At 34.6% G+C, this 14,471-nt stretch overlaps 1 protein-coding gene across 1 annotated transcript in view; it reads left to right on the top strand.

Moving 5' to 3' along the window:
- Positions 1-14,126, top strand: part of SCEL (sciellin) — a 47,824-nt gene extending 33,698 nt beyond the window's left edge. Inside the window, exons 11-15 of the mRNA XM_030477571.1 lie at positions 1,402-1,461; positions 6,065-6,154; positions 9,605-9,679; positions 10,965-11,073; positions 13,985-14,126. Coding sequence (XP_030333431.1) covers positions 1,402-1,461; positions 6,065-6,154; positions 9,605-9,679; positions 10,965-11,073; positions 13,985-14,113 — 463 coding nt within the window. The 3' untranslated portion in view covers positions 14,114-14,126. The remainder of the gene's footprint in view (positions 1-1,401; positions 1,462-6,064; positions 6,155-9,604; positions 9,680-10,964; positions 11,074-13,984) is intronic.
- Positions 14,127-14,471: the final 345 nt, after the last annotated feature.

The raw sequence follows: 14,471 nt of genomic DNA, 5'->3' as shown, positions 1-14,471 counted from the left end.
GGATAACCCCAACACTCCAGCTTCTGGAGGAGAACTGAAAAGTGTGAAATCTGTGATAATTTAAAAAGAATTTGCAAAAGTATATAATATGTAGATGTATTACTGACTGGTCTGGTACTCTAGATGAATGGCAGTAGACTCTCCTTGCATTGAACTAGTTTTGTTTCATTCCCAGAGATCTCAATAATCTCTTCAAAGGGAGCCCCAAAGCTGACAAATATGACCAGGAAGAAATCTGAAAAGACTGTCTTTATGTTTCACTGAGATATTGTGTTAAGACAGAACTGTTCAGAATGAAATGTCAGTAAGGAAATATATGGAACATTGTTGACTATCAGGTTACAGAACAGGTCCTGCAGTGGGGGCACTGTTGTACCATCATGGGCATCACTCTTTTCCCATTGCTTTTTTTTTGAGGAGTCAGTTTTCCAACTTTTTAGTAGTGAGTTAAGGTTATTAGATGGTAAATCTTTAGGTAAAGTTGCTGAAAGTTTTTCAGTAGAAGAATTTGCAGTTGCAAAATGCATTTTCACAGAAATCAAGTGTTTTATAGACGTGATAATACCAATGCAGTGCTTTGAAGGGAAATAAAGGAAGTCAAAGCAACACACCATGTTTTGACTTGATCCTACTAAATGTTCCATTCAAAGAGTATAAAAGACATTTATTTCCATTTCTATTTTTAATAGTTATGTTACACTAATATATATTATATTTTTAATCTTGCTATATTGAAAAAAGAAAATTAATAAACCAACAAGGGAGATTATTTTTTTTCCTTGCATCAGATAATATTAATAAATCACATGCCACTTCTATTCAAGAATCAGTGGATGTAACTGATTCTTAGCATCCCTCAGTTTAAACGTCAAATTTCTTGTGAGAAGGGAAGGCTTGATTAGGAAGGAGCTGGTCTAGATAGCCTTCCAAATAGCTAATGGACTTTTTAACTGATTTAGCCAAAAACACTTAATCCATGATTACGTTTTAGATAAGAAATTGTTCATGCACATATCAGGAATACTTGGCTGAGTGAATTGTCTGGTAAAGATTTTTGTTATAGCATGTTAGAGGTCAGGAACTCTTTGAAGTTGTCCACGATGCATGTTCAGTGGGAATTATCCTTTCTAACATAAGTATTAGGTATAACTTGTTGTTTCCAAACCATAATTTGGTCTTCTTATTCCAGGAAGAGTGTGTGCTAATGTGCATATGGGGGGCATGTGGCTGTGTCTATGAATATCTTCGAATTACTAAATGATGTATGTTTTGAAATTTTCATCAGTTTAATTTTGTCTTTCATAAAGAATGTGACAATTACAATTTCTTTTTAAGTGAGTATTTAATTTGGCTAATTGACAGCTAATTGTGATTTGGTCTGGCTTTGTTCTGTCTCCAAAGGAACCAAAATCTTGACAACCAACTCAAAGTGAATCCAGATTCTTTCACAAGCGACAAGGAGTAAGTCTTCAAAGCTTCTCAGGCCCTGCTTTTCTAAGGCAGTGAGTAGTTTGTAACTATGAGAATGTCAGGAAAGGTAATGCTGCAAATCTGTAAAATGTTTATAGAATAATAAATAGCATTCCTTATACAGAATAATGAATATAAAAATACAGATTAATTAACTAGCATGTGTACTACCAGCTGAGCAAGTAATAAGTATGGCAAGCTTCCATACATGCCTGATATGCTTCCTCGATAAAGAAAAATCTTAATATAGTTAGAGAAGGGGAGTTAAACAGAATATTGTAGAACTCTTGGATGATAAGTGTTGCTGCAAGAGGTGTAACAAAGCATTGCAGTCAGCAAGGGCAGTGATCCATAAAAAACAGCTTGAATTTATATTTCTGAACAGCACATCAGTTCAATGTGTTTCAAGTTAAGTTTCTTGTGGTCTGTAAGCAGCTCTTAAGCACACAGAAAACGAGGAGCTGCCAGGGTACTGTGCTAGTAAGAGCTACGTAATATTTGTCACACCTTACACCAAAATTCTACAGATAACTTGCAAATTTTAATTCACAGAGAATTCATTAGGATAGACTCCAAGACTTTGAGACGCTACTGAATTATAAGAGGCATCCAAAGTTTTAAGATTAATACACCTATTACGGATTGAAGTGACCAAGTTATCACAGCACTAACTTAGCCTTTTGCTTTTGCTCCCTACTTCTACTTAAAAAGAATCAGAGGTTTTTACATTGGCTAGATTACTTTTCATAGGTCATTCCATTCTCTAATTCACTGAATCATTTAATAACGATAATGATGATGATGATAATAGTAATAATGAAAAAGTCCAGAAGAAATACTAGCCACTAATTTAATTGCGTTTATGAAATTAAAGTAACATTTCCTAATATGTAAACTTTGTGAGTCTTTGGACACTTACATTTTCATTATAAGTACAGACATAATCAATGCTTTAGTTGTTAACTATGGTTACATACAGAGGTAACTTGTCATTCCAGAAGCAAAAATATGTGGACATTTGGACATGATTTTAGGTGTCATCTTAAGAAGCAGACGTTTCTTACTTAAAGTAAAAACATATTTTTTTGCAAATTAATAATGCAAACAAGGATTAGGCTGCTTGGAACCTGTAATTTAATACTAAGTTCTTTGAAAGTTTTTGTTTATCCTTCACTATCTTCACTGGCAAAGAAAACTCTTAAACTACAGCATTGATATGGTTAAACAAAACGTTTTTATTTTCTTAGATGTACAAGGTGATGTTTTTTATTTAATTGTACAGAACTTAACTTTACCTTGCTAGTGGAAAATTGTAAACATATTTTCTTATTATGGCCGATAACATAAGTGTTTGCAGATCTTAAACATAAACTTAACTAACAATTTACTTTTTCCCTTTTAAATGTGTGCATAAATATATTTCTTTCTTTTATTACACTTTACCTCTTCTCATATAGGGGGAATATTCTAACAGTTGTATTTGTTTGTTGTTTCAGAGGAAAAGACCTTAAGGATTTTACTGAAATAAATACTGCTGTTCAGAAAAATAAGAGGCAAGGATGTCATACTATTTCCCTTATATGTTTATAAAATGTTGGTGGTTGAGATATTAGAATTAATAGGTTCTGTTCTATATAAATTGTTAGAGGAGTCAAAAATAATATTTTTATTTGATTTAAACTATAGAATTTTAACTTTAAAAAATTCTTCATTAAATACAGGATAGTAAATATGAATAACTCAGTGTGGAAGAAACACAGGTAATACTTGACTTTATCGTAATGTAATTCTAAATAGATAGGGCATGACCATCAAAGTTCTTTAAATTAATGTGAAATGCTCAGTTAAACCAAAAATTATCTTTTTTAAATATGGAAGAGGAACATCATAAATAAGAAATTAATCTTTTTCCTTAGATTCATTATTCATTTGCAAATGAGAACCAATGTTGCCATTTTTTTCATTTTAAACAATTCTTCAATGGATAACATTATTATTTTTAATTACAGATCATTTACTATAAAATACTAATGTAAAATTATATTAATATATTGTGTGGGTGACATATGCTAATACATGAAAATAGAGATTGTATACAACCCTAGATAACAGCAGTTGTGAGAGGAATCTGGGCTGGGTATAATGACAAAGCAAAGAATTTTGGCAGCAATCTCCATAGCTCATGGTGCTGGTGCCTGTACTGAATGAAATTATGCTATCAAGTTAAAACGATAGAGCCATAGTCAGTTCAGAAGATGTAGGCAGGCCCTTCACCTGGCAACACAATGCAACACAGCAGTCGTAAATTGAAACAAGAAAGATCCAGGCTGGATATAAGGAGGACTGTCCAGCAGTGGAGCAGGTTGCTTGGAGAAGCTGGGCCATCTCTGTCCTTGGAGTTTTTCTAGACCCAATTAGAAAAAGTCCTGAGCAACCTGCTCTGATCTCAGATCTGCCCCTGCTTCGAGTAGGAGGTTGGACTAGACACCTCCTGACATCCCTGAATTCCAACCTGAATTATCCTGCAATGCTACAATGAACTTAGCATTTTTTAGTAGTTTGGAATAGTATCACACTGGAGATAGATAAACAGAAAAATATTGAAGTATAATCTTACTTTTATATATTTTTTTCTGTTCGGTAAAAATCATTAGAGAAGTCAAAATTATTATTTTTATTTGATTTAAACCATAGAATTTTAACTTTTTAAAATTCCTCATTACATACAGGCTAGTAAACATAAATAATTTATAAATATTTCAATATTTTAATATTATTACATATTAATAAATAATGAAATAATTTTTATTATTCTATTAATATTTAATATATAACTAAATACAGACTCTCACTTCATAACTAGCTAAACACTTAGGATATTAAACAATTCTAATACATACTCAGTGTAGCCAGAAATCTTTCCCATGCATATAGTTTTTCTCTTCAACATAAATAAATCAACCCATTTAATATGTTTAGCTTGAATCAAATAATTTGATTAATTCAGAGGTCTTCCTCACTTTCACAGAGGTGAGGACCTTGGTGATCACACTGAAGTGAAGTCTGCTAATGATCAAAGTACAAAGCAGTGAGACTCAATTCATAGTTCTTTCTAAAATCTAAACAGTCAATATCAAGAGTTGTAGCTGGTTTGTATGGTACCAGAAAATGAGAATTCCTAAAACGAGCAAGCAGAATTTGCATAACTTGAGTAAGATATCTCTATTATTTCTAAAATATGCCTGATTAACCAAATATAACAGTATAGCTACATGTATTTTGATTATAAGCAATGACTCAAACCTATAATCTCCTGTAGTGAATGAAAATGCCTGGTGACAAGATCTTCATAGGTATTTTTGTGCTTATCTAGGTGTCTTGTGAACTCAGATATTAGCATCTCAAAGAAATATAAGTAAATGCATTCATAGAGTAAAATTTTCACTGCTACTAGGTTTTATTATTTGGAGAAAGAAAGATCCATTTTGGTCAGTTCAAGTGAAGTTAGTATTATATTCTTAGGTACCATTCTGATGGTATTTTTTTGAGTCTCCCGTTTAGTTGTATATCTAAATGAAAAGGAAGAACTTAGCTAGCTGTATACATAAGCAGTTTTGCTCTTTTTAATATAAAATTTACTATTTATTTTAGCAGTCCCACTTGACAATTTGACCAGAGGAGCATATACTGAATATCTACGGTGAATGAGTTTCTCTTTTAGTTCTGAAAGGGGGCCTGACAGATTAGGAGTCAGGCACAATAGAGGGTGCTGCTTCATGCAGCATGCTATGCATATAAAACAGTGATCAGCACTGAGCAAGTTCATTTAGCAAAGCTTCAGACCTTGGCAAGTTCACTGAAATAAATCAAGCTGCAGACCAAACATCCAGAGTTAAGGCTTATAATAATCAAGTTGTTTCAGAATATAACCTTTGGCAGAATCAAACAAAAGCAGCCTTTGTCTGAGCTGCTTTGTAAAATCATCAAAAACATTATTAGTGCTTATTCCTTAAATCCTATAATTTGTCTGACAAGATTTATTGTTATATTTGGTTGCATGTCATGTTTGTGTCAGGGAAAACTGCAGGAGACAACATTTCATTTACTTGAATCGTAATCCTGCTTTTGAAAATTACATATCTGTTTAGCTGGTCATTTCTAATAAAAACATAACTGTATTATATATATATAAAAAAATAGATTTGGAACTAAGATATAGTAAGACTAATAATAAAACATTATAGAATACTGCCAAGAAAATGCAGAGTGCTATCAACCACTCGGACATTACTGCATAGTTGACAACCTCAGTGAGCACTTTAAGGAAACCAGAGTTCGATTAAAGTTAGATGAAGTTTCTGATATGAATATATCTGCGAGCATTAACTAGAGGACTTAAAATTATAGGTCACTGATTCCATTATTTTTCACAAGCAACAATTTAACAACAATAAGAGAAAGATAAATTTCTTTTACCTACTGTTTCTAGCCCAAGCTTCTACATTTATGGGTGTAAGTGTAACTGAAAGCTGTGTAGCTGAAAATAATTTCTAAAAGGTGTTTGTTTTCTTGTTGTATGGTTTCTCTTTTTTAGAATAACTGAGCAAGCATATGAAAATCCTCCAAGGGCTCTAAATAATCTCCCAGAAACAAACTACTACAGTGACAGTGAAAGAAAGACCAGGTACTGTGGACAATGAATTGAGAACCATATCGTCTAAAGAGAATCCGTCTGTGCAAGAAATTTCAGAGATGTTTAGAAACTTTACCCTGGTCTCTGGACAGATGGTAACCCCCTTCCAAATTCTGCTTCCAGGATCCCATGTATGGTGGCCCACAGAGCATAGCTCTAGCACACAGAGTGGGGAGCACAAGACATAGCCTGTGTAGCTCTAGAGATGTAGCTGAGGCATGAAATTTGGGAGAGCAGTTACACCAGAATTCTTATACAATCAAAGAGGAAAGGCATTTCCTGCATGTTAGATACAGCACACTCTCAGGGAGCTTATTTCTTTTAGAGGCTGTAAGGGAAACATTACACTCAAGTACCTATTAAGTTCCTAAAACTATATGGGATGAATCTGAACACATGTAGTATCTCTTATCCCAATCACTGAAACTGTAATGTGGGCTTCTGACTTTTTGACCAGGTACAAACTATCTTAAAAACCATTTCTCATGCAATACTCTTCCTCTAGGTGGATTCCAGCTCTACAAACACATGTATTGCAAATCTGAGTGAAAAATGTGATGTGGGGATATTTAATAGAACTAACTAAAGACCAGGTCTGTTGGTAACAGGAAATCATTGGAATAAAGGAAATACGTGTTTCTTCACAGTCAACATGCATTTTAAGTAAATATGACAACAAAAAATATAACATATAATTTTGAATGAAAGACCTTTTTCCATTAGGAAAACCGCCCTTCAGTACCAACCCACTCATCTATGTGGATTAATTAAGTATTAATGTAAACAGGATTATTTAAAGATATAGTCCTATATGTAAGGTGTTGTACTGCTGTATAGTGGTCGTGAACCACCTGAGTTAAGGCTGATGACTTGCAAAAGAGAGGAGAAATTTTCTACTGAGCCTTACTAACAAGGAATATAGCAGTCATAGTCTGGTATTTCATAGGAGCCATGGCCAATGTCCCAGTTGTCAAGCTTATGCACACCTAAGTCTTGGTGTGGGTGTGACTGAGCACAGGATCTTTGATCTCTCATTTTCTTATATTTTCTGTAGGAGGTTGGAGTGTGGTTGAAATTTGCATATTCTGCAACTTTTGCGTGGTCTTTCAGGCCAAGCCCATAAATTGGCTGAGAAAAACCCAAAACTCCATATAGCAGGAAAAAAGAAACAGCATACAATTTTAAGACTTTAAATGAATATTCCACACAAAAATTAATTTTGCAGACATACAGCTTTTGATTATCTTTGAAAATCAAAATAGAGAATAATAATGCAAGAATGCAGGGCAAAGAATGTGCTTCACTATGCAGTGTTACCTTACACTTGACAAAATGTATACCCCGTATCCGAAGCTTTAATCACAATTTAATTCATGAAAGCTTACCAAATGAATGGTCTTTGCAGGTTATTCTTTCAGGGTTTATGCAATAGGTTCTACAGAGTATTTACTGTTGAGTAGTTTGCTGCATAAACAAGTCACACCACAGCAAGTAGAGGAGTGGGTGATACACACTGAAAGAAGGTACTTGATCAGATATGCAGTCTCAAGGCTGCATTGTGGCTCGGTTTTAACTTAGTGTCTTGTCAAGTTGTCAGATTATGCATTTATTTGAAAGGTTCTGCATTTCCTCACACTTTCAGTTAGCAAGACTAGAAACTGATGCTTTGAAAATATTTTTGCTGTAGTTTCATAGGGGTTTTTTTACTATACAGCACACTTATTTTTTAAGATGTGGATGTATATGGTTTTGTGTATTTCAACCATAATACTCTAGCCAGTTATTAAAATTCAAGGGACACTTGTCTACGCTGGGACACCTGAGAAAAGTATTTTTCTTTATACAGTTTTCTGTGAAATAAGCAGTGTTATTTTCAGGCATGTTGCAACTAAATACCTGTATTATGGTGAGTGTGCAGTGCACAGGACTCGCTTTGCCCTGATCTCAAACCTGATTTAACTAGATGATTTGAAATGTCAACCTGACTCAGCACTGGATTCTGCAGCTAAATACAACGAGTTAAATGGAAGACTTGGGGTGGGGAAGAAAACTTAATCACAAAAAGAAGCACAGACAGGCCCACACTTTACAGGAATAAAGAGACCATATTCCTGTGCCACTTTTCACTACAGCAAGAAACTTTAGGGACTTGCAACACCAATATACTTCACCTTGTGACGTGTGCTGTGCACGTGTCTAGCTTGGTCAGGGCAAAAATAGCCATAAAAACTCTTTCAGAAGATGATTACTTAGCTTCAGTTTGCTTTCCAACTTAGTAAGATTACTTTCATCTTGCCTGAAAGGTAGATGGAGCACTGGGTGTTCATTTGAGGAGGTACTTTCTCTGTGGTGAGCAAACCCAGGTTTGTACATAACTATTAAGTAGCAAGCATGTTGTTATGTTCTATGAAAGGTAAATAAAACAATTATCATTTAAGCTTCTCAGTAATTGTGCAATTTTTATACATTTCTGGTATTGCGTAGAAATCAAGTAAGACACATACACATTACAAAAGACAAGTATGTAGAAAAGTGTATCTGTCTGGGCTGTTTAACACCTTACACATGCATGTTATCAGTTTGTTATACTTTCTCTGAAAAAAATACATGTTCTGCAAATCCACGTGATTATAAAAAATGGTTCCTAACATTGCTAAACATTATTCAAGAGTGATATGAAATGTAATAATTACCATATACCTTATGAATTTCTGGAGGAATAGGATAATTAAATCAGTTCAGAAATGTTCAAAACATGTATGGCAAGATAACTTCTTCAGCTGTCACATACATGACCATCCCTTCCATGCAAACAAAACTGACAGTTAAGCAACTAGAACTGGGACAGTTACAAAGGAAGATTTAGCTTCCCTGATAGTTAAATTCAGTATATTCCTTCCCACTCTGATACAAGGAACAATACAGTTACTGTAGTGAGCACAAATCTCACATTGAACAGCCTGCATTATAAAGATCCTCACTCTACTTCGAGGGGTGTACGGTAATTTTGTTTGGCTGTTTGACAGCTCTTTGAAGGCTAGTGAAAGAAGGGGGGAAAAAGGGGAAAAAGCAGTGTGTCACCATTTCCTGAAGTGTATCATTTACGCTGGTATCTCAGCACAGGCAAACTCAATACTATCATGTAGATTTTGCTCAATGGGCTTATGGATTTAATTTTGAAATGTTGAAGAATCATTCAGCAACAGAACATTGTCTAAGGATGCTATATTTCTAATTTGTGTTTGTTTGTTATAATTTTATATATTTTTCTTAATGGCTGTGAAAATAGAGGAAGATAATTTATCACCAAGTATGATGATTTTTTCTTTTTTTTCACAAGCATGTTACATTAGTTTTATTTGCATATTATCATCAGTGCAGTGAAACCTTTAAAAATAAAAAATACTGTTTAGTAATTGCTTTTCTCTCACTGATTCACAGCAAATCGTCATATGGTACCTATGACAAAAATATAACTGGAAATACTATCAAAACTGTTTATTCTACTTCCGATCGGTAAGTACACATTGATAACATTGTAGAGTACCAAAGGACACAGACATTTTGCATAAGCATTCAAGTATTCAGACAAAAGAGAGCAGTGGAAGTCACCATTAGGCTTGTCAGACAGCTTTTCATATGGAGCTCCCTTTCAGTGGGGTCTTGCCATCAAATCATTGCCACAGTTCATCAGCCTAATGTTATGTTAGGCTTGTCACAGCTGACATTTTAAAATATCTATAGAAACAATAGCCAATGCCCTAAGTGATAGAGTTGGCTTTGTGATTCTGTAGGTTTCTACCTTGGGCAGCTGCTTAGCCTGCAAAATTTCCTTCCTTTTTGGGGATGGTGTCTGTAATGACCAACTTTATGTACAGATGTGGAGGAGTAGCTTCACATGACAATGCTGTTAAAAACTCTGTGTTTTCACACCAGCTAAAATATCCCCAAATATAAGAAGGGTATTTGTTCATCAGTAATATCTTACCTCATGAAAAAAAAAAAAAATTAAACTAAACATGGTCACTATTTTCAGTTCAGATAATCTGCACAGTCCCATTACTTGGAAATAAAGATTTTTTTTATATCTTTTCCAAAGTAAGTATAAAGGACTCTGGGAATGATTAAATATTAGTACAGTGGCTTAGTATTGAGCGGAAAGGAGCAAGTACAGTTGATACTAGATGCATCAAAATTTGTATCTAGGGAAAGTACGTATTAATGCCACATAAGAATGCAAAAAGAGGCAAGAAAATTTTTAAAAATATTAGTATGAATACCAGCTAGGTTGTTCTATGCATGTGTTCACTATAACTGCAATGAAGGTAGGATTTCTGCCTATGTTTTCAGGCTCTACCACAACATAGAAGATAGTTCTTTATCAGACTGACCAAATGATGGCAGTTTAAATTCAACTACCAATTTTCTTTTGTAATTAAAATGTAAAAATCATTATCCTCCACTTCATCCCCATTTAGTATACATGCTCCCAGACATTCAGCAGCTTAATACAGTCTCATTACTGTTTGAAATCATTCAGTTCACCAGAGAACACCATTCTTGCTATCAAGGTATTTTTGCTAGTTGACAATTATGCTCAGCAATTTGCTCATCACAGGAGCATGTATATTACAGCTGTCAACTAGAATGGAAGGAACATACACATGGCATTTTTCCATTTATGGCCATTGTACAGTATACAAATGTCTTTTCCACCTAGTGCCCTAAGCTTATCAATTTTCTCCTTGAGATTTCAATGGCAGCTTTTTTTCTGACAGTTGATGTTGTATTATATACGCAGGAGTATAATTGGAAAAGATATATGTACATACTGCAGGAAGCCCTTGGGCATAGATGCCAAAATGATCTTAGATGCCTTGCAAATTTGCTGTCATTCGACTTGCTTCAAGGTAAGAGAATTTCACCTGGTACTAAGAAATATAATTTGAATGTAATACCTGCATTATAGTACACAAATAATAAGAAATTATTGAGGCCTTAGGCCTTCTCCACCTGGGAGAAGAGGAAGGCTTGCACACTGGAGAAGAAGATTAATGTAGGAAATACTAGTCTCTCTTACCCCTACACAATCCCTTCCTCTTTCTTTTAATCTCTCTCTCCCTCTTCCTCTGCCTTCCCTCTCCCTGTCTATCCTTCTTTCTTGCAACCACGAGGAGCATAAAGGGTGCAGCTTAATGTACCCTGAATGTCCTACACATTTATAAGGCTTCAGCTGCACAGGCTTCTAGTTTGATATAGTGAATTATATCCTACATACCCTTTCTTCATATTGTAAAATTTTATTCTATTTCTCTTTTCTTGAAGCTTTGTAGATGTCCTTGATTAAAGACAACTATGGCTTGTGCAGAAGCCACACTCAAAGGCATTAGTAAAAGGTATTTAAGCGAGAGGTAAAATCGTTTTACTCACTGGCATCAGAGATTTGGTTCAAATTTGGGTCTTACAGATAGTTTCTGCTGTAGGATAAAATACTGATGAATATGGATATGTCTTTGCCCTCATGTTATTACAAAGTATGTTTGGGTTTGGGTTTTTTTCCCCTGTTTCCAATAAAAATGAAAGCACAGAAGAAATTTTGTTTGTCATTCCAAAGCTTAAGCCTCAGCCTAAAATTCACTCTTAAACTTTCCTCAGGGTATGCCGATCAGTGTTCAGCCCTCTAGTCCATTTTCATTCTGCTTCATTTGTCTTAATTCTGCTTGTGTCTCCACGCAGAGTTTATTGTTCTGACAAACAGTACTCGCAAAATCACACATTAGCATAGCTCATTTTTCTGTCCAGCTTGCATATACTTCTGCTTCTGACAGCAGTTCTTCTACCTAGTTATAGCATGAAAAGTAACCCAAAGCAGAATACAGCAGTAAGGCTATACTTAACATGTATGAAATTACATATGCTTTTTGTCTCATATGGACTTTCTAAGATGTGAGCAGTAGAAATATAATTTCTTCCATGGAAATCACTATGTAATACCTCCTCAATACTCCTACTGCAAGTAAATACAAGCTCTGGTTTGCTTTTATTCTTTTTGGATAGATCAAGCCACATAAAGAGGAATAGGCTTTTCACACAGTTAGGAGTATCAACACTCCTACACTGGTATTGGCCAAATTATCTGTTAAATATTTAATCTTAATTTTTAAATTATATTCTGTTTGCTACCTATTCTCAAGAGGGGACCTTTCTGGTCAGGAAAATTCAGCTTGGGTTTTGTGTAACTACACATTTATGAAAGCATTGGCAAAAAATTAAACAACTAATGTAGGTCTGTGGTTTGTGCTTGTAGTTATGTATTTAACTAAGTAGTGCAATTTCCTATCATTAATATTCATTTAGCTCTTTACAAATACCCTGTATCCATTAGAGATTTGCATGTAGCTGGCAGCAGCATGAGGTCTTTGTTTCCTTGTAAAGGTAATTGTAGAATCATAGAATCATAGAATGGTTAGGGTAGGAAAGGACCTTAAGATCATCTAGTTCCCACCCCCTGCCATGGGCCGGGACATCTCCCATTAGGACAGATTGCTCAAGACTCTGTCCAATTCAGTGAGTGAGTAGTCCAGATTGTAGGTTTTTTCTCTGTATAAAAATGCTAGCTAATCTTAGTGACCAAAGCTTTGAAAACATGACCGTCCTTTTGCTGATTTATACAAGGAAACATAAAACTAGTGAAGGTAGCAGACTATTTTAATAGTACCTTAATACCAACAGCTTATGTAGAAAAGATATAGAAAAAAAGTAATATGGTAAAACATAAAAAAACAAGTTGCTTAATACTCTCTCATGTTATACTAATCAATGAGGAGTGCTCAGTTGAAATTTTATACTAGCCCTAGTGAGCGTGTGTAATATAAGGCAATTGCATATTGTCTGGATCCTTGATCTAATCCCACTGTCTTTTAAGTCCATGGTGTTGACATCACCCAGTCTTTTTATTTGTTTAGCTGCTAAAGGATGTTCTGGGTAAGTCTTTTAATTTTTAATTTTAATAAAGATTTTTAGTCCAAATTTATCTGAATAGACAGCCACCGTGAAAATTATGGAAAGACTCTGGTTTTCACTTATCAGAGGATAAAATATCCAAAGAAAGCTGAATTTGTTATTCTTTTATTAGGTTGCAAAAAATGGATGGTGTTAAGATTCTGGTTTATGTATCAAATTACTTTGCTCCTTGATCCACTGTAGGCTTTCCTAGTGATCTTGGGAAGTCAACCTCTGTGTGTATCTATGTATTTTCATATGTGAAACATAGGCAATGCTTCTCTATCTCAAAAATTATCTTTGTGAGACATTTGTAAAAGCAGTGTCCAGATTCTGCAATAATGGGAGACATAGTTAACAATTAAGATAAAGTATAAAATATTTTTAAAGCAGGTTTAGGTTCTCTAAGATCTACTCTGAGTTGGATTAAGTCTGATCATGCTTCCTTTACTCAGTGAAGAAACAAAAGGATCTCAAAAGGGTGATTCATCTTATTTTAGAATAAATCTCTAAACTAAGAGAAAGTACACTTGGAAATGTCTGGGGGAAGGAATGGGTTGGTAAGTATAATGAAAATCTAGGGAACCAGTTGAGACTTAGGTTTCTGAGTTTTAAATGTCTAAAGGTGAGATATTCAGATATATAATTGACTGTTTATTAAAACTGCTCTTTCAGAGTTCAGATTTGCTGATATTGCAGTACTCATAACCCTTATTCTGGTCTGTGGTTGCTTACTTCCTAAAAGCCAGCATGCAGGGAATGAATATTAGAGAAGGGTTCATTTTCATTTTTCTTGTTACTTTTACTTGTGTGTCGAAGTGTGAAGTATGTAAAAGACCACTGGAAGATCTGAAAGCAGGAGACAGCATTTGGATTTATAGACAAACTGTGCATTGTGAGCCTTGCTATTCCAAAGTTAAAGGTAAGATGCAAGATATATTATACTGAACACAGAACAACAGTGCAGAGAACTTCATTCAAATAACTTCAATATATTGAAGCTGTTTAATAAAGCACACAGCTGTTGCTTTTGCTCATTTCTGTGTACTTAAACCCTTTCAGAGTATTTCATTCAGTAAGACTGAGTTAGTTACGATGATATCCAACCCCAGGTTCTAGACATAATAATTATTCAATACTTGAGAGGAAGATCTCTTAAGCTCTCATTGAAATCTGTAGAGTCCTGCCTCTGCAGTCAGTGGAGACAACTCCAGTAAGTCAGTGGCATCTTGCCCAGGAAGTGACAAGAATAAATTGCAAGGCCATCTGAGAACCAGACTGTTCTACTGAAACAAATAAACCAGGG

This window comes from Strigops habroptila, chromosome 2, assembly GCF_004027225.2.
Source record: "Strigops habroptila isolate Jane chromosome 2, bStrHab1.2.pri, whole genome shotgun sequence".
In the NCBI taxonomy this organism is placed as follows: Eukaryota; Metazoa; Chordata; class Aves; order Psittaciformes; family Psittacidae; genus Strigops; species Strigops habroptila.
The sequence above is the reverse complement of the archived record's forward strand: the minus strand, read 5'-3'. Positions and strand labels throughout refer to the sequence as shown.